Source organism: Chiloscyllium plagiosum, chromosome 15 (assembly GCF_004010195.1).
Source record: "Chiloscyllium plagiosum isolate BGI_BamShark_2017 chromosome 15, ASM401019v2, whole genome shotgun sequence".
Classification (NCBI taxonomy): domain Eukaryota; kingdom Metazoa; phylum Chordata; class Chondrichthyes; order Orectolobiformes; family Hemiscylliidae; genus Chiloscyllium; species Chiloscyllium plagiosum.
Genome location: NC_057724.1, coordinates 28945346 through 28966478, shown reverse-complemented (window position 1 = coordinate 28966478; position 21133 = coordinate 28945346). Strand labels below are relative to the sequence as shown.

The window sequence follows — 21133 nt, the reverse complement described above, 5'->3', positions numbered from 1 at the left end:
TTTTCTCCTTCAGTACGTTGAAGCAAATAAAGATGACGACTAAGGACTCCCTGGTGATAACTTGCCACTGTAATGGGTAACCAGGAAAACTGAGACTTCTCCAGACGCAGGCAACCCATAAAATGCATTCTGAAAGAGAGAGAGAGAAAAGAATCTGAATGTCTTTTTTTCTTTATCAGCAACAGCTGAAAGACAGGTAGCAAATGCATCTCAATCAAATTAGACAATACACACAAAAAACAATTATTTTCTGTTTAACATTTACTCTACTCCCAGTTTTGGCCTTCTGAAGTATAGAATTTTACTCCTAAATTAGGGTTGAACATTATGAGTGCCTCATTTTACGTTGAATATAAGAAATATAGAAAATGGGCACAAAGAGATGGAGGAGCTTGAAGTGAGATGGTGCTGGGAATGTGTTGGTGAAGGGGTATACTTGGGAATGAACTGAGAGGGAGGCAGGATAATGGAGGGGGATAGGGCAGAGACAGGATGTAGGAGGAGGGAGCCACTGAAAAGCAAGTGATGCTAAGTGGGAAAGGGCACAGACAGGAAGGGACGTACAGAGAACGGTAAAACATCAAGTACTTCTGCAAAAGGGACAGAAATGTGGTGGGAAGGGGAGGCTTGGAATGAATGCGTTAAAGGTGTTGTGTTGTTTCAATTTCAGAAGTAAACATAGTCGATCACAGCCTTTACCATAAACACTGCTGTTGATTCCTCCCAGGGATGAGACTGGGATCACTGGCTTTTCTGTTTGAGCAAGTCCGTAATTAGAGATGCATTCTCCTCAATAGGGTACAATTCTTTGCTGCTTCTGCATCTGACTGCACCACTGTATCTTATGTTTCACCATAATATCTGTTTCCCCCATGGTTTGCTTCGCTTTGCCTTTGTTGAGGGGATTTAAGTGTTGCCATGACTGCCGGCTTTGTAGGATCTTTTTTGCTGTGTAATTATTTCAATACATTGAATGCAGGCAAGACAGTATGGGTTTAATTCAGAGAGTTCCAGCTGTAGCAAAGTTACCCCAGAAAGGTTAGATCAAGAAACTACTGAAACTCCTGGACAACTAAAAAACTGACCCACCAACTTATTACACATATCTCCAGCTATATTTGCCCCAGTTCCCTTCTTCCCACCTCTAAACAGGCTATCTTAGTTGCAATTTTCTCACAGCGCCGTGGCATCCTAATCCTGCACTCAACCTATATCTTACCTTTTCACAGAAGATATCAATATGGTTCTCTGTGCTGTCGGACATTTAAATCACAGAATATTGCAACTATTGTGAAAAAGGGAACATGGTTTCACTTCCCCTGACTATCATGCATCAGAAAGGACCTGCTATATTTAAGATCGGCTCCACAGATCTAAAGGAGCCGCAATAGGAATCTACTGTCAGAAATGCAGAGCTTGGAAATCCTGGCCAATGCTTTTCTTTCGCAGCGAGTTATGCAGGATCCGTAACTCTGAATGAAATGAACTACATATAAACACAGAAAAAAAAACTTGCAGAACTATATTTTTTACTGACAGGATAAAGTTTGGATGATGTCAGTTGACCTTGAGCAGGAGCATACTGGCAATGGGAGTCCTGTCACAATTCTGTAACACATCGTGGAAGTCAACTGCATATGCAAGGAGGCGGCATCATCAGTGCCATCAAGCAATACGTGCTCAGCTTAACCTGATTGTTTTCATGAGGTTTGGGTTCCATCAGACCCACTCAGCTCCTGTCCCCATGACAGCTTTAGTTCAAACATGGTCAAAATAGCTGAATGCCAGATGTGAGGTAAGAGTGACAGCCCTAGATTTAGAGGCCCTAGCGAAATTGGGGTCAATGGGAATCAGGGAAAACTTTCTAGAGGTTGGATCATACACGTAGGAAGGTTGTGGTGCTGCAGGTCAGTCATATCAGCTCCAGGACATCTCGGCAAGAATTCCCCAGGATTGTGTCATAGGCCCAAGCATCTTCATCTGCTTCATCAATGACCATCCCACAACGTTCAGCACCATTCAAGACTCTCTTCAATAAAGAGAGAATTTAGTCATCTCCTCAATGGCATTATCATCACTGAATTCCATGCTATGAACATCCTGGGGTTACCACTGACCAGAAAGTGAACTGGACGAGTTATAATACACTGAGAATACAAGAGCAGGTCAGACGCTAGAAATCCTGTGCCGAGTAACTACTTAAAGCCTGTCCAACATCTACAAAGCACAAATCAGGAGTTTGGTGGAATACTCTGCACAATCCTGGTCGAGTGCAGCTCCAACAACTCTCAAGCATCCTTACACAATCCTGGACAAATTAGCCTGCTTGTTTTCCCTTACTTCTACAAACATGTACTGCCTCCACCACCAACACACAGTAGCAGCAGTGTGTACCATCTATAAGATGCACTGCAGAAATTGACCAAGGATCTTTACACAGTACCTTCCAAACCCACAACTGTTATCATCTAGGACATGAGCAGCACCACTGTCTGCAAGTTCCCCTCTAAGCTGCACACTATCCTGACTTGGAAATGCATCACATTCCTTCAGTGTTACTGGGTGAAAATCCTGAACACCCTCTCTCATGGCATTGCGAGACTACAAATAGATTGCAGCAGTTCACCACCACCTTCTCAAGGGCAACAAATACTGGTCCAGTCTGCGACCTCTACATCCCATAAAACAAAAAAGTCAGTTAACATCTGGAGAAAGAAAAAAGTTAATGATACCATTGTGATGGATTATTTTATGAAATAATTTTAGGAGCCTCGACAATTGTTTATTAAGCAAATGTTGGGAAATTCTACTGCAGAAAATATTCTGAGGTAGCATGTGTCAGATATTTCTACATTGTAAGTTACACAGACAGTACATTACTCAAATTCTGAAAGAGTCCGTTTTGGATAAATACTGTGTGTTTCAGACATTCCAAAAGTGGTAAGACACCTATTCCCTGGGTCTCACCACTCGTTATCTCCTCTCTGAAGCCTGTGCTTTGTTCCCAGCTCTGACTAAATCCAAATGCTTGGTCTTTCTTCGTGTGGTATGGGGGTATCCTCATGTTCCACTTCCAAATAATGCTTCAGGATTATTAATGGTTCGGCCATATTTCATTTTGACAGAAATTTTGTCTGTCTACTGCATCAGTATCTATGTTTATGGGGTTTAACTAACGTTTAACCTGACTATTTTCTTGCCTTGAATAAATGAAAATGATTCTTTAATGGCTTATGATCATTGCTTATGAAATTAATTAGATCTCTCTACCACATTTTAACCCCAGGTGGAACTTTGTATAGATTTAAAGGTTAACTCATGTCATACCCAAATTTCCCACTAACAATTTGGATATATCAACTGCCTCTTGTTTCTAGCACCCATTGCATTTTGTCTCTGCTGTTTTACTTGATCTTAACAGGAGTTGCTTTTGCAGTTTGGTTGGTTTTAATGCTGTCAAGTCAATGGTTCATAAGCACTGCTTATAAATTTTGGGTGAAGAATTAGTTATGGCTAACTGAGTTCTTACTGCATAATTAAACAAGTACCAAGGTTTACGGGCAGCACAGTAGTTAACATTACTGCCTCATAGCGCCAAGGATCTGGGTTCAATTCCAGCTTTAGGTGTGGAGTTTGCACAATTTCCCAGTGTTTGTGTGGGTTTCCTCCCATAGTCCAAACATGTGCAGGTTAGCTGGATTGGCCATATTAAAATGCCTGTAGCGTCCAGGGATGTGCAGGCATGGTAAAATGTGGGGTTACAGGGATAGAGTAGGAATCTGGGTGGGATGATCTTTGGATAGTTGGTGCAAACTCAATGGGTTGAATGACCTCCTTCCACATAGGGATTCTATTATTCCAAGATAGGAAGAGTACTATTTGTGCAGGTCACTGTTTCATTTTTAACAGAAGATTGCAGAAGAAAATTGGATTAAATCAAATTCCAACCTTCTTTGCTACTTCAATAATTATTTGAATAAGGCAACAGGAAGTAAATCTGAATAAAAGCTGGATAAAGTGTATCTTTATATAATTTATAAACTGAGTCAACTCACCTCCTCATTTGTTGTGCATGTACTTTAGTACTTTAAGTGTGCAATTTATTACATGAACAAAGCAGCAATTGAAATCCTTTCTTTACATGCCCTTTATGAGCTAGATTACATCAATGTCTTGAACATGTGCCAAAGGACCTGTCAGTTATTAATCCATTTTCAGTCCCTCTTCTGATTAACCTCCCTGGAAATTAAATGCTGTATAATTTGAGCAAGGAAGTAAAGTAGAATTATTAATCGTAAAGGCATTTATTATTCTTCAGCCATGCATTCATCGCTCTAACCTTTCTTATCCTATGCCAAATTGTGTATGGATCAAATAATAATGCAGTGATCATCTTTGAAGTTCTGTTTGATGCCTAATTCCTCATACTGGCTACACATAACCTTTTTCTCAGTTCTACCTATGTCATTGGTGCCCACATGGAAAATGACAACAGATCCTCCTCAGAATGGAACTTTTTCTCCAGCCCACAGCAGATTTCCTGAACCCTGGCACCAGGGAGGCAAAATAATTGTCTGGACACATGCTCTTAGTTGCAGAGAAAAGTGTTAAATTGTCATGATTTCACTATCCCTTACTACTGTAACAGTAACTATGGGCCCCTCTTCCCAATCTGCCTCACTGCAATGGTGACTGCACGATGAAAAGTGCTGTTCTTATTGATTGATTAACCACTGGATACAGCAGATAAATGGTACCTCATTCATGTAGAATATACAGTAAATAGTCAGAGTCATACAGCATGGGAACAGACCCTCCTGTTCAACCAGTCCATACCAAACATAACCCCAAACTAAACAAGTCCCACCTGCCTCCTCTCGAAGAACTAAGAAATTGGCACTAAATTGTTTCACAGTTGTCAGGGATTTATCTCAATGTGTATCCCAATTTCAAATAAACCAACTCAACAACAAAAATATGGCATTTACTGAGAGACCATTCCTTGCTGTGTCATTCAAGGAAGTGCACGCTTTGTCACAGGGCCAATGGGACTACTATATTCACAGGGCCAAACCCAATTTCAGTTTTGAAACTTTACCAATCTGCCAGCAAAATGTTTTCACCGAAATACATCACACTCTGTAACTAAGATTTCATGCTCAGTTCATGACAGAGCAGCTGGATTGTAGTCCAGGAGGATTGAAAGGTCTTAGATACCACTACATCACATTCCTACACAGAAATCCAATTGAAAAGAAACCCTTTATCTAGGAGAAAGGGATACTTTTCAACAAATCTAGGAGAAAACCTCAAATATAAGTCTCTCAAACTCCTTTCTATCTGCTTGTTTTTTCTGTGAATAATTCATGTTTAAATTTATTCAGTTATAAAAAAACTCGCCATCCAAATCTTCCGGCATGCTTTATTGAATTGTTGCATTTGCTGCCACTGAAATTGCAGGGTGCAATCACTACCCATTCAGTCACAGCACCTATCATATCACTGCTAACTATGCATCATGTAATGTTTATTTTAATAATGTAATAATGGCCATATCTTTTTACAGTTTGAGTTTCCCTGATTGTTCAGAATAATTGTCAGTGCAGTATTGTCAAGAGGATTCTGTATGCAATAATACAAGAAAGGGACACTTCTGTCTGGTGCAATGGTCTGATCACTATTTTAGTGTAGTGATTGGAGCAGCAAGTACAACATTGAGCAGACAATAGAGTGCCAATGTGGGTGTCACCGCTGGTTCCACTCGCACACTAATGACATCTGTTGTGCAGACTTACTGTCCCACTGTGATTGAGCAGTATTTTGCTGCTGTCAGACCTGAGAACCAGCATTGCACCACCTCCAGTGGATCTGTGTGGTGTTTAGATCCACAAAGACTGGTAACTTTACACAAGAACATGAATTCACAGTGACCAGCTTAAAAGAATTGCACAAATTTTAAACTTTTACTCTAATAAAATATCCCAGAGCATCATTGATTTCACATTACCTAGCAAAGCAATTAATACTCTAAACTGTAGAAAAGTTAACGTGATCAATAATATCCACAGGATTGCAATCTTTACAGAAAATACCCAGCTTTGAATGGGTCCACATCTCTCCATTTCACTGAGTTGTAACGCCAAATGACTGCCTAAAGATGCTTCCCCCAGTTTTAGGAGAATTTCCAAGCTGACTACCAAGAGTAAGTTAAAAAATCACACAACACTAGGTTATAGTCCAGTAGATTTATTTGGAAGCACTAACTTTCGGAGTGCTGCTTCTTTTTCATCATGTAGCTGTGGGACAGGATCAGAAGACACAGAATTTATAACAAAAGATTGCAGTGATATATTGAACAAACTTAGATTGCTGTTAAGCCTATCATCTTTGAGAATGGATTGTAGGTTTCGGTTTATTAATATGTAAATTCCAGAACTACTTTTATGTCATATTCTCACGATAATTTAAGGTTTTAAATTAAAGAAAAGGGGATATCTCAGCTCAGACAATACATTAAAGGGGTGAGGTTAGAGTCTGCCTGCATCCCAATCTTGACTCAGACAGGTTCTATGTCCAAAGCAGGAATTTATAAAATATTACATGGATTGACTGCCTGCAAGTTGTGCGCTTTTTGTGCAAAATAGAATGTATCTGCAAACATCATTCTGCAAATGCAAATTCACCCCGTAGACTTCTGCGTGTGCGAGTGTGCACGAGAGAGATTGTGAGTGCGCGTGACAGTATTTGTTTACATGTGTGCATGTTTGGCAAAGTGTGTGTGTGTGTGTGAGCATGTGTGAGACAGAGTATAAGCCTGTGAGAGGATGTATGCATGGGTGAGTATGTCAGGGATGTCACACTCATGCAGTCCCTCTCTGATACATATGCTCCCTCACATACACATATCCCTCACAATTGAGCTCATGCTACTTTACACCATGGGAAAGTATCATGCCCTCGTTGGAAAAGACCGGAGTCTTCCCTGCCAAAGCATGCACATTCTGCCAACTACATACCATTCGTCTCCACTGCAACACACAAACTAATATCACGTCAGTGTTATTTGATGCACACCATTTCCAACCACTGGCCATGATGCTTTCCTCTCTTGTGTCTTGCAGGTGCCACCTTGCAGTGTGTCCACTACCTTGGTGGAGAAATGGCCTGTTTTGCTAAAAAGCACCTCCCTGACCTCTGGAGGAAGAGAGTTCCAAAGTCTTAGAGACTTTAGAACTCTCCTGACACCTCATTGGGAATGTCAGGTGAGGAACATTTGAGAGTGCAGGCTGATGAGCACTTGAGTGATAGCTCCATAGTCAGCCAAGGAAGAAATACCCCAGGCTGCTGGCATTTGGAGGATTGGTGGAGTCCAAGCAGGAGAGGACCCTCTCGGAATCAGCGACTTCAGATTCCAATGGATCAGCAGGCAGGTATGAGAAGCAATGGCACTCATACTGCAAGATTGTAGCTACATAATGGGGACACATTGCCTGAACCATGCAAGGGCCCAATTCTCTATCCACCCAGCTCTACTAGGCCGGACCCTTCGAAGACACGGAAGCTGATGATAAGAAGTGTTCATTGTTTCTGGTAAGGACATCTTGAGCATGCTGGAGTTGTCTGGTCACAGGGTTGCATGATCAAATCTCCTAGGGCCAAAGGCTGCTATTGTCAAGCAGGCTCCCTTCAAACCAACTTCAGGACCTAGAACTGTATGGAGATGGTGCAGAAAGGAAAGAAAATGGTTTTTGAGGGCATACTGGGGGCATGTGTGGCAATGCATTGCACATTAATTTCATATATCCATACGTTTATGATTTGCACTGTACCTGCTTATTTTGAGTTTTATCTATGCCTGACTGTAACTGTGCCAGCCTAATGCCCGTTCATCTCCTTGACTGCAATAGCATTACCCTACAGATTATCATTACTCCCACTCCCATACATGGATTCTCTGATTGACAGCAGCCCAATTGGATATGTGACTTAGTGGAGGCTGCCCTTGATATAATGCGCTGAGACTCTTAAGCTGACAGGTGTCTCCATGGGTTTTGGTGAAGTCTACTCCTCCAAGACTTTGAGGCATGGGCTGCTTGCTTGCTGCACAAGCAGTGTGTTTGCTGCAGTGGCTGTTGGCAAATGATGCAGGTCAGAGACTGACATTGCAGTGTTGTACAGCAAGATGGGAAGCTGCCTGGTTCTATGACTTTAGCTAATAGGCAAGGCAAGACAGGGACAGTGAAGATTATAAATAAGTGAGTGCTAAGAGAGTAAGGACACGATGTATCCTTCTTCAACTTGTGAAGTAGATTCCTGTCCCTACACACAAAATGCCCAGTCAGTAGCTCATCAATGCTAGTTGTCTTGAAATCCATGTCTCATGTCTTACAAGTGGATTGGAAAGGTGCATTGAGGATCATGAAGAGCTGGTTATTATTGGACACCAATGTCTGACAATAGGAAGCTGAGGGGAGGATGAGATGAGATGAGATCTTTTGTTAACAATCCCCCTTTAACAGGCAATTTGCTGCTGCTTAGCAAGATGTCCTTGATGCCCGGAACATTGTTAAAAGATGTAATGAGTTGTTTCAGTGTCATGACAGACCTCGGTGGATCTCTCACACACATCTGTCATAAATCTCGCAGTTAACCACAATTTTCAAGCCACAAGATTCTGCCAATAGTCAGTAAGGAAATAAACCCCTCACCTCATTGCATCTATGCTGATAATGTTTTAGAAGACAAATAATTATACTGTATTCTTGTATTTGTTAAACTTTGCAATAATGTCTGTTTAAGTTTGTAACGCGTAATCTTTCAAACTTTTATCACTCAAGACCAAGTACTGACTAAGTGCATAAAGACAATTCACAACATTACCTTTATACACAGTAGATCAGGGAAAACATTTTACATTATGAATGATTAAGGAAGTTTGTAAAATTACTGGGAATCAAAAAAAAATTGCCTCTCCGCCAGCCCCAGAGCTTGGGCATAATAGAACAAATGAATAAGATATTAAAGAGAGCATTAGCAAAAGCCATCCAGGAGACAGGGCAAGGATGGGCAGATCTGTTGTCTACTGCCCTATTGGGACCTAGGTTCCCTCTAAGCTGCGTAGCCTCACAGTCACTCGAGTGATCTGTGCACACCAACACTGTGCAGACACACCGGCTTACAGTTATAGAAATTACTGCCCTCACAGATTTCAGAGGAAAAAAATAGGGGGAACCCAGATCAGGAATAAGGACAACAACCAGTAAGGCAATTGGATTGAGTCCATATAAGTCCTCAGCCTAACCAGATACTTGGTGACTACTTCTTCAGTTTACCTCAAGGGGCTCCTGCAGATTTCTGAATCTGTTCCTTCAGGATAAGGATACTCTGTCTCTGCTCCGGAGGTAGCATGGCAATCTGTTCTGGAGTCAATTGGAGTACCTGCATAATCAGTGCAGCCTACACCAAACAAAAGCAGGAGAAAAAAGTGAAACAAGGAAAATAACTGGTGCACAAAATGTACTTATTTGACACTAATTTCAGGCTTAATTGAATTTAAAAAGCTTGGAATGAGAGCATATATTTAGTCCACCAACCCAGTCTTCCCATCGACCATGTTCTGTACATCCTCTCATACGCTCCCATTATACAGATTTAATCAGATTGTGAAAGTTACTCAAAAAGGCTCTTGATTGTAAAATAGGTCTTACAACTGGGTAAGAAGTTCAGATATACATTTCTTTTCCTAACCTCCATCTATTATTGGGTTCGTTGATCTTGGTGCAAATTTAGGAGCACAACCATGGCTCAGTTACAATGGATGTAAAAATGGCACAGGAGTTCTGGTTTTGGCATGCAGTGCCCCTTGTTAAAAATGCAAAAGGTAGAGAAGTTGAATAGATAGCTTCGAAAGAACTGCAATATGCCTAGAATCTAGTAGCCAGCTCACAATGTCTTTAGGATAGGAGGCAGAGTGGCAGATGTGGAATAAAAACATGCAAGACCAGAACATTAATTAACCCTCATATTTCCAATCGTTAAAAATAAATTTTAACATAGCAAACCTTTAACTGTTAAATGGCATGTACCAAAAATTCCTGTTACTTGTGAAGGATAAACAAATTATAAACAATACATTATTTATGGAGCCATGATACTCACGTGTCACACAAGTTTAAGATTAAAACATGCAACTAATATTTGACCATATCATACAAAAGAATTACTAGCGACCTTTGGTTACATGCATGCCTCCTGTTAAAAACTGTCTCAAATTTACATCCCAAACAGATTGGAGGATTCTGAAACTCAAACAGTATGAGTGACTTAGAACATTCTGAAATATTTCAGTCTGTGAAAACAGCATAAGAAATCTCATCTTCTGGAGTGCAATGTGTCTGACCAACATGAGTGAGCAGTCAGCAGTTATGTTTCATTTGTCTAGCCGATGCCAAATTTGCCAAGAATACAGAAACCAGTGTACTATTTTACCTAATTAGCAGCTTTCTGATTTAGGTGGGGGCTAATGTGGCTCCTCAACAATAGTCCAGGAAATTCAACTTACATCTCACTTTCTATTCTTCTAAAGTTCCAACACATAACCTTTACAAAAGGAGCAGAAAGTTGAGTTTAAATGAAACATTTAAAAAGCATATTCTGCACAGATCTTATATGATGGGTTGACGAAACATATTGAAAATCTGTTTGCTAGAATTACCAAAATTAATTGAATTTAAGTCTTGCTCTATCACTTTGCACTCTCCTTCATCGTGTCAGCACTAACCTTCTCATGATCCTGTGGTGTCACTTGAGTCTGAGCAGGACTGAATCCTCCAGGTTGACCCCCAGCCACTGCATGAGTAGGACCCTGAGAGGCACAAGTGAGAACTGTAGGTAAACACCAAAACATCTCTCTCTGAATTGTTTAATAGTGCATCAGAAGACTTCCATAGAATTGCCATAATGCAATGTTCATTTCATTACTGAAGTGATGTCATGATTAAATTGGCAACAATCATGCACTTTTTTTGGAACAAAGTCTCTGAGTTAAATCTTTTGAAAACAAATTTAACAAATTCATGAATCAAGAAGTTTTCAAATTAAGAAAAAGTACAACGAAAACTAGGGTAAACATTCGAATGTATTTGCTATGAAAGGGTGATGTCAAGAATAGCTTATTTCCTAAAGGTGTTGGGGTTATTGCTCAAATATGGTTAATGGTGCCAAATATAGAGACTAAAAATACGGAACCATTTCCTTAACTACATCCGTTTAATATAGCTAAACATTGAGGCCAAGCTGCTCAAACAAATTTTCCCATATGACAGCATACAAATGTAATTTGCTACATTGCATGCAGTTCTGTAAATACCTTTCCACCATAGTTTCTTTAAAACCATGAAATGGGCAAGTCATGCTCAAGTTAAAGCAATTGCATTAAACACTCCTGCACCTGATAGTCAAAAAAACTATCACACTGTCACCCTGATGAAATGAGGAAATCAATTTATTGATGATGACTAAGATACCACTGTAAAGTTGAGCAACATATTCGGAAAGCCGTTGAAGGTGGTTGAGTAGATTCGAGGAGCAGGAGAATCGATGTCTCAGCATAAGCCCTTCATCAGGAAAGATACAAGATCCCACATAGGGAAGGGAAGCCATTGGATAGGGTGTCTTTTCCTTACTACTGTTGTCTTTCTGCTAATCAATTAAAGAGCAGATAAGCGACAACTATCACTGATATGAGATTTTCAATGCATGAGAGGCCTGGATAAGGTGAGATGAAGAGGGAGGGATTTTACAATCCTAAGAAGATATAGTCGGTTCTGATATAATGCGATAGTTCTGTTTTTGTACAATTTCGCATAAGAAAAATCACGCAATAGCCACGCCATTTAAACTAATGGGACCGAAATCGCGTTATAGCCCAATACAGGTAAGGAAAGTTCACAGTGTGCAAATAATGGTCTAAATTCTTCAATCATATTAAAGCCAATTCACATTGAAGAAACACACATTACAGCAGAACTGACTGTAACTCTGATTTCTAACCAGTGTGTTTTGATTTGAAATATCTTTGTTTTTCTTTGAAATAATTGTTTTTCATTAAAATTAATTCCATCAAAAATAATGGTTCACTAGCAATAAGCCTAACTCCCTTACCTGTCGAGGTGGACCAGGTTGTTGGGATCCCTGAGGGCCACTGTTCCCTATTTGATGAGTGCCAGGACCTGGAACCTGTAAACCTCCTGCCATTGGCCCTCTTGGATTTGCGACTGGGCCCTGATTTGGCCCTGGTCCCGGCCCTGGTCCAGGCCCTGGTCCTCTTGTGTCAATACCTCTTGAATCAATACCTCTGGGATCTCTAGTGCCTAAAAACAAATTAGAAATTATGTTTGACTTTAATCTACTTTTCTCTTCCAATTTACACCTTTTCATTAAATAACTTAAGAGATTACAATTGTTATTAGATACTGAATCTTTTTTCTGGTATACTGCAGACCTATTAAAGTAGGTTATAGCAATAAATAATTCTGTCATTTATCAATCCGTACACCAAGTTAAAATGATCAGATATTTTGTTTCATTTTCAAAAGAACTTTCAAAAACTAAATTTTCCCATTATTTTAATAAAAATAAAATTATATTAAAACTGAACACTTCCTATTACTACAAAAAGTAGACTGTTTGCAGGTAAAGGGACTTCTGATATTAGGGAGATTTTCGAAAGTGTCATAACAAGAATTCAGAATTATGATATTACTGTGGGAGTGAGAGGTAAGGCCAGTAAGACTAGGGAACAGTGGATGAATAAAGATATAGAGGTTTTAGTCAAGAATAAAAAAAAAGCACATATTAGACATATGCAATGGTTTCAAATGAATCTCTTGAACAATATAAAGATTGAAGGGTCATTCTTAAGAGGGAGATCAGGAAGACAAAGAGGGAATATGAGATAACCTTGGCAGATAAGGTTAAGGATAATTCAAAGAGATTCTATACATTAAGACCAAGAGAGCAACTAGAGAGAGTAGGGCCCCTGAAAGAACAAAGTGTGTTCTCTGTGCTGAACCGCAGGAGATGGGAGAGATACAAAATAAATATTTCACATCAGTTTTTACTGTGCAGAAAGAAATGGAAGCTAGAGTACTCTGGGAAATAAATATTGATGTTCACATTACAGAAGAGGAAGTACTGGAGATCAGGACCTGATCTAGCATATCCCACGACATTGAAGGATGTTAGGGAGGAAATTGCAGGCCCCTTACAGACATATTTGTATCATCTATAAGTATGGGTAAGGTGCCGGATGACTAAAGAGTGGCTAATGCTGTGCTTTTGATTAAGAAGGGATGTAAGGAGAAGCCTGGGAACTATAGACCCGTGAGTCTGACTTCAGTGGGGGGTAAGCTGTTGGAAGGGATTCTGAAAGATAGGATTTATGTATTTGGAGAGGCAAGGAATGATTAGGCAGAGTCAGCATGGTTTCGTGCGAGAGAAATCATGTCTCACAAACTTGAATGTGTAATTTGAGGAGTAACGAAGAAGATTGATGAGGGCACAGTGGTAGATGTTGTTTACTTAGATTTTAACAAGGTTCCGCATGGTAACCTAATTAGTAAAGTAGAATTCCAGGGGATTCAGACTGAGCTTACTAATTGGACACAAAATTGGCTTGACGGTAGGAGACAGAGGGTGGTAGTGGAGGGTTGTTTTTCAGATTGGAGTTCGGTGACCAGCTAGGTTCACTTTTGTTTGTCATTTATATAAATGATTTTGATGAGAATACAGAAGGCATGGTTAGTAAGTTTGCGGATGACACCTAAATTGGTGGTATAGTGGACAGTGAAGAAGTTTATCTAAGATTACAAAGAGATCTTGACCAAGTGGGTCAATGGGCTGAGGAATAGCAGATGGGAGTTTGATTTGGATAAATGCTTTGAGGAAAAACAAACAAGGGCACAACTTTTACGATTAAAAGTAAGGCATTGGGTAGTGTTGTAGAACAGAGACACCTACGGGTTCAGGTACATAATTCTTTGGACTTTGCGTAACAAGTAAACAGAGTGGTTAAGACGACATTTAGCACGCTTGCCTTCTCATTGCTCACATCTTTGTGTATAGGAGTTGGGATGTCATGTTGAGGTTGTACAGGGCATTGGTGAGGTCTCTTCTGGAGTACTGTGTCCAGTTCTGGTCACCCAGTTATAAAAAGGATATTATTAAGCTGGAGAGGGTTCAGAAATGATTTAATAAGATGTTGCTGGGAATGGAGGATTTGAGTTATAAGGATAGGCTAGACCTTTTATCACTGCAGTGTAGGAAGTTGAGTGACCATACAGAAGTTCATAAAATCATGAGGGATATAGAGGTGTCTTATCCCTAGGATAGAGAATTTCAAGACTATGGGCTATATTTTTAAAATGAAAGGAGAAAGATTTTAACAAGACATGAGCGGCTTTTATTTAAACACAGAGTGGTTCACGTGTGGAATGAACCCCCAGAGGAAGTGGTGGATGCAGGTACAATTACAATGTTTAAAAGATACTTGGATAAGTGCATGAATAGAAAATGTTTGGAGAGATATGCGCTAAGTGCAGGCATGTGGGACTAGTTTAGTTTGGGATTATGGTCAGCACGGACAATTGGACTGAAAGGTCTGTTTCCGTGCTCTACGACACTATAAAACTAATATTCAGTATAGAGAGACAAAGAACAGAAATTACAAGTGTTTTACACTTCCAGTTAGTTTGCAGGCAGATTTAGCATTCAATTGCCAAAGGCCAAGGGTCTACAAATAGCAATCAATTGGTGTTGTTTGAGGAAGAATGATGGTTAGAAAACCAAGCACATTTCGTGTTCTTCTTTTAATAAGGTCAACAGACTTTTTCCATCCACTTGCATCTAACTCTAAAACTGCACCTCTTTCACACCTCAGAGAAGTGTAACACAAGTCCCAATCTAGGGATTTAACTTAAAGCTTATCAAAATTACTAACTGAGCCATGTTCCCATTTGTCACTAACTTGCTCTTAGAAGGCTAACATATTTCATATATTATTTCAGAGACTTCAACAAAGTGCACACCACTTTTGCTGCTCTTTGGATGCTGCCTGAATTGCTGTGCTCTTCCAGCACCACTAATCCAGAATCTGGTTTCCAGCATCTGCAGTCATTGTTTTTACCACAACAGCATCCCCACCCCTGAGCCTAAAGACCCAGGTTCAAGTTCCACTTGCCACACAAGTGGGTCAAAGCATGCTGAACATGTTGATTAATATAATCCTTACGTCACACAAATGCCAGGCAATGATCATCTCCAATAACAGACTATTTAACCAACGCCTCTTACATTCATGATATTGTAGTCATTGAATCCCTCATGACCAACATCCTGAGGGTCTTCACTGACCAGAAACTCAACTGGCTTTACCATATAAATATAGTGGCTACAAGAGCAGGTCAAAGAGTCTAAGAATATTGCAACTGCCTAGTGGAATTTCAAGTTACAGCTCCAGACATTAACCGGTGTCTATGGTTTACTAGCCAAGTGATATTACCAGTACTCCACCATCTCTTCCTAGCATCTAACCTATTAAACCCACATCTAGTCATGACCACTGGTGGATAATTAAGCATTGAATGGGAGGAAGATGTTCCTTTAACATCCCTCTCATCAATGAACAAGCTCAGAACACAAAGGTAGAAGACTTTTCAACCCTCTTCAGTGGCTGATCATTTCAGTGTCCTCCCGAGTTCCCCAATTTCTTAAACATCAGTCTTCAGCCAGTTCCAAGTGACTTCACATGAAACTAAGAAATATCTGAGTACACTGGATATGGCAAAATTTAAGAGCTTCATCAAAATCTTGAATGTGTTCCATAACTAGTTACACCTTTAACCAAAGTGTCAGTACTGCAACAGCATTCACATCTAGTCAAAGTGGGAAATACCTGGAAATATCCTGTCCACAAAACATAGATCAAACCCAAACAGCCAGTAACTATCTCATCAAGCTACTGGGAAGCATCAGCAGTGCTATGGAAGCTATCAACAGATCTAACAAGCAGCACTTCCAAATAACATGTTTATCAATGCTCAGCTGAGGTTACACCACGGCCACATAGCTACACAGCTCTTTGCTGACAGGATATAAACACTGTCAAAGAGTTGAAATCAAGAGGTGAGGTGAGTGACCACTCTTGACATCAAGTAGCAGTTGTGGCATTGCGCAGCCCACGTAAAATTAAAGTCAATGGGAATCGGGGGGAGGGGGAGGGTTGGAAGGAACTCTTCATTTGATGGAGTCATACATAGCACAATGCTTGTGACTATTGGGACATCAGTCATCTTAGAGCAGTTTAGGGTGTAGGTTTGCTGTCTGAGCTGTAGGTTTGATATCTTACAGCAGTGTTCCAGATCCAACCATCATCAGTTCCTGCACTCTCCAATGTAAGGGAAAGGTTAGGAACTTCTGATCATGATTAAGGTGTTTGCTCCATTTGCAACTGCTCAGATATAAAAATCTTCAATGCTCACTCGCAGTAATACCTGGTCAACATTCAGGTTTCAGCCAATGAATGGAAAGTAACATTCTTGTCACACAAATGCCAGGAAATGAGACATGATTATATCTCGCCACCTCCCCACAACATTCACAAGCATTTTCATCATAGATTCCACTTCCCCATCAATATATTAACGAGTCACCACTGATTTTAGAAACTGGACTAACCACATAAATGATACTGCTACAAATGCAAGTCAGAAACGGAGAATTCTGCCGAGAATAACTCACCACCCGATTCTCCCAAAAGCCATCTACAAGACAAGCAGAGGCTGGGAGAATGCAGCAAGCTAGGCCCAGCCAGGCCCACAGAGGCTGATCGGACCTCCCAGTCACCACCCATTTTAATTCCCCTTCCCAGTCCCTTTCCGACATGACCACCCTTGGCCTCCTCCACTGCCTTAACGAATCTAACCACAAATTGGAGGAACACCACCTTATCTTCAGCTTTGGCAGCCTACAGCCCGGAGGACTTAATATTGGGTTCTCCAATTTGAAATAACTCATCCCCCGACTCCATTCCGAGCGCCCCTTCCTTCCATTCCTCTCAGTCACCTAACTGATTCACCGCCCCCCCCATCAACCAACCAGGACGTACCCTCTACCTGTCTCCACCTAGCCCTACCTCACCACACTGCTCCCGCCATTCCCTTCCACCCACCCCCAGTCCTGAAGAAGTATTACACCCAAAATGTCGACTCCTCCACCTCGTGATGCAGCCTGGCCTCCTGCTTATCTACCTTGGATTCCAGCATCTGCAGTTTTTTTTTTGCATCTACAAGACAGAAGTCAGCTATGTAATTAAACACTTTTTACTTGCCTGAGTGATTACAACTTCAATAATCACTCAAAAAAAAACTTAACACTGTCCATGACAAAACAGCTCACTTGCCAATATACCACTCCTTTCATCATCAGTGTACTGACATTGCAGTGTGTAGCAAGTACAGCAGATCTTGCAGCAACCTAAAGAGTTTTTTTTGACAGTATTTTGCAACCTTTGCAGCATTACAAAAAAATAAAAAGAGCCACTGGTGTCTAGGAACACTGCAACCTGAAAAATCCTCTGCAAGTCTACAAGACCACTCTGGCATAGAAATATATCTTGATTCTAAATCAAGTTCCTGGAACTCCCCATCAAACCATACAGTGGGGGACCTACATCAAGAGGATTGTAGGCATTTAAGACTATCAGAAATGGGCATTGTCAGCAAATCCATATCTCATGCACAAGGTAAAAAAGACTCCTAACAGATACGATGCCCAATGATAGCAGATGGAATAAAGTCACTGATATCGTAATTTTAATTGCTATTAATAACAGATCAAGAACAGTTTAAGAAATTCAAACCTCAACTGCAAAATCTATCAATGCTCAGGAATGGGATTGCATCAGGTTTATTTTTCACTATTTTAGCAACTTTTCTTTTACCAAAAGTAATTTAAAAAAAAAAATACCATGACTAAAGGTCTCTACTTACCACTGTACCTGTTTTTTGGAGTCAGAATATTCAAAACTACATCAACTAAACCTAAAAGTAACTTGGTATTAATACAACCTCATTGTGAAAATCTAAAAGTTTAGGAGAGTTATCAGATAACAAATTCTAATATGTTTTACAGTATCTACGCCATGGCATTCAAAAATAAAATGAACTCAAACTCTACAAGTATACCACAAACACATTGTGCAAACTATTTTACAGAATATCGTTTTAAATAAAACTTCAGTTCCTTAAGTGAATGGCAATATATCTACCTTAGCATATACCTCATTAATTTAGAAGATGCACTGAAACTGTTTAAATTAAATTGCTTAAATATTTGAAATTAAACAGGTTCGGGTAAAAAAAAAGTACAACTTAGTACTACGAAAACAGCCTCACAATGAAAATAACTGCACTTAAAGGGATTACAGGATGGCTCACAGCATCAGACCCATTCTAAAAGGTCACAGACCCAGTGTCACAGTGATGGGCCATATAAAGATGATGAATTTTGTCAAAGGGTCTAACAGGTTTGCTGTAGCCAGAAGTGAAGATTACAAGTATTTCTTGCCTGCCTGAATTTGGGCCTTCTACTGTACAGCCTTATGACATCACTGATGTCGTTAACAGTCCTCCAAAACAGAATTCTGAAATACTAATGGCTGAAATGTTGGAAACCAAGATCCTTTCATTATCCACATGACAGAGGATGGGTACCTTGTGGATGGGGCGGGGGGAGTGGGGTGGTATGCAAGTAGTGAGCTTCAAGAAAAAAAAAGAAAGATCTTGCTATGTGCTTCAAAGTGCAAAAACAGAATTCTGAAATACTAATGGCTGAAATGTTGGAAACCAAGATCCTTTCATTATCCACATGACAGAGGATGGGTACCTTCAAGAAAAAAAAAGAAAGATCTTGCTATGTGCTTCAAAGTGCAATTAGTACAGGATTTTTCTTATATTTTGGATATGGGCTTGCCGTTTTTTTATTTTACTCTCTTGACGAGGTGACTACCGAAAGGTTATTTCTATGGTACATTTTGAAATATACGCTACATTCTTCCTAAATTCCAGCAGTGGTAAAGTCACTTTCTAGTTAAATAAAGACAAATACTCAAAACATACGGGCACAAAATGAATTATGTTGGTATTCCGTTCTGACTGCCCATTGCTGTCAAAATATGAAATATCTCACTGAGGAAGGGAGGAAATGTCCAAAGTGTGTGTCTTGTTAAGTAACATAAACCTATAGAATTGTTATTTATTTGCTTCAGGAAGGGATGGTTAAAGGCATCTGAGTCAATATTCTCCCGGTCTGTAGATCCATGGTGATTCTGTCAAGAGTTGGAATCAAACTCTTCAACAGCATTTGTGAGACGACAACTATATGCAGACACTGTGAGCCAACCTAAAGTAAGAGTGCAGATGGACTAGATATTCCTCACCCATGGGTGCATTTGGTTGATGTGCGTTCGGGTAAGACCCTCCACGAGGGTCTTGCTGAGCAGGAGGAGGTTGGGAGCGAGGATCATGCTGAGGTCCAGATCGAGGATCATGAGTTGAAATACTGCGGGGATCAAATGAACCTAGGAGGCAAATAACTACTAATGATGGCAGGGAGAGAAAAGATGGAAAAAAAAACACAAAAGTACACAAAGCAAGCATAATGGCACTAAGAAGCTTCATTTCTAAGTTTAATCTTCCTTATTAAAATCAACTTATGAACTTGTGTGGCAATTGCCCCTTTCTTTTCAGGGTAGAAAGGCTGTTAGTTATAGTTTGGGTGATATGGGTCCACTATGAAAACTTTTAAGATAACAGGTGATTCCTACAAGTATCTTCAAGTAGCTAAGTACTTGTTAACTTTATAAATTATGTTAAAATTACAGCCTGGTCACCAGGTACAAAAAAGACTACTGCAGGATCTCAAACAGAACAACAGGTTAATGATGTTACATGATGCTTTGCACAAGCCTACTCTAGATTTTTTGATGCAGACTTCTAACATTAGTTGTTTCCTTCTTAATCATGGTATCAGATTTATGCCACAGTGGCCACCTAGGTTCTAGAGAACAAGGGACAGATAATAATTCACTAAATGTTCACACCATATTGAGTTCCACCATAATTTAAATTCAGGTCACATTTAGATTTTGTATATGGTTGAGTAAATACTAGTTTTATTTATACTTTAAAACTATGATAAAAGCTTCTCACATAGCAAAGTAATTTCAGGCTGAACATCTTTTGTGCTAATTAGTGTCATAGAGGAGGATTTTCCAATATTCTACCTATGGTCTGTGATGATCTTAGCTGGGGAGTGACAGTCATACAATTGATTATATTGTTCCCAGATGGAAGGAGAGAAAAAGAGAACAACCAAGGTTTTAATTTCGACCTACAGTCCAGTAACTTGTGCTGGAAGTGTGCAGATATGAAGTTCAGACATCGACAGGATCCAGTTAATCTGGAATGCTTGCTCATGGCTGAGCAGTTCTCTGTCTCTTAGCATAAAGGCTTGCAAATGAAAAATTGCTGCCAGGATTCAGTATGGAAGATGATAACCAGCTACAAAAGATTTCCTAGCAAAAATGTAACTACAGCAGAAGAGAAAATAATTTTCAAAATGCTTCTACAATCCTAAGAAACTTAATATTCTGAAAGACGTCATTGCTGATGTCAGAAACAACAAATGATTCATAAATAATTCTTAAGAAATGCTTTCAAAAGCTGATTGGGGGCAGATGTTTGCAGGCAAAGGGAAGGCTGGAAAATGGGAAGCCTTCAGGAGTGAGATAACGAGAATCCAGAGAAAGAATATTCCTGTTAGGGTGAAAGGAAAGGCTGGTAGGTATAAGGAATGCTGGATGACTAAAGAAATTGAGGGTTTGGTTAAGAAAAAGAAGAAAGCATATGTAAGGTATAGACAGGATAGATCCAGTGAATCCTTAGAAGAGTAAAAAGGCAGTAATATACTTAAGAGCGAAATCAGGAGGGTAAAAAGGGGGCATTAGATAGCTTTGGCAAATAGAATTAAGGAGAATCCAAAGAGTTTTTACAAATACATTAAGGACAAAAGGGTA

The 21133-nt window shown here is 39.9% G+C and overlaps 1 protein-coding gene across 4 annotated transcripts in view; it reads right to left on the bottom strand.

Moving 5' to 3' along the window:
• The window catches only part of cstf2 (cleavage stimulation factor, 3' pre-RNA, subunit 2), a 67323-nt gene continuing 46190 nt past the window's right edge, over positions 1 to 21133 (bottom strand). For 2 of the 4 annotated variants that reach the window (XM_043704570.1, XM_043704572.1), the window contains 5 exons: positions 19496 to 19636; positions 12163 to 12371; positions 10781 to 10864; positions 9333 to 9456; positions 1 to 129 (listed from right to left, as the gene is read on the bottom strand). In XM_043704570.1, the coding sequence (XP_043560505.1) occupies positions 9334 to 9456; positions 10781 to 10864; positions 12163 to 12371; positions 19496 to 19636 (557 nt within the window). In that variant the 3' untranslated portion in view covers positions 1 to 129; position 9333. Of the gene's footprint in view, positions 130 to 6277; positions 6297 to 9332; positions 9457 to 10780; positions 10865 to 12162; positions 12372 to 19495; positions 19637 to 21133 lie in introns of those variants that run through there. The other 2 variants (XM_043704571.1, XM_043704573.1) reach the window with 2 other exon arrangements.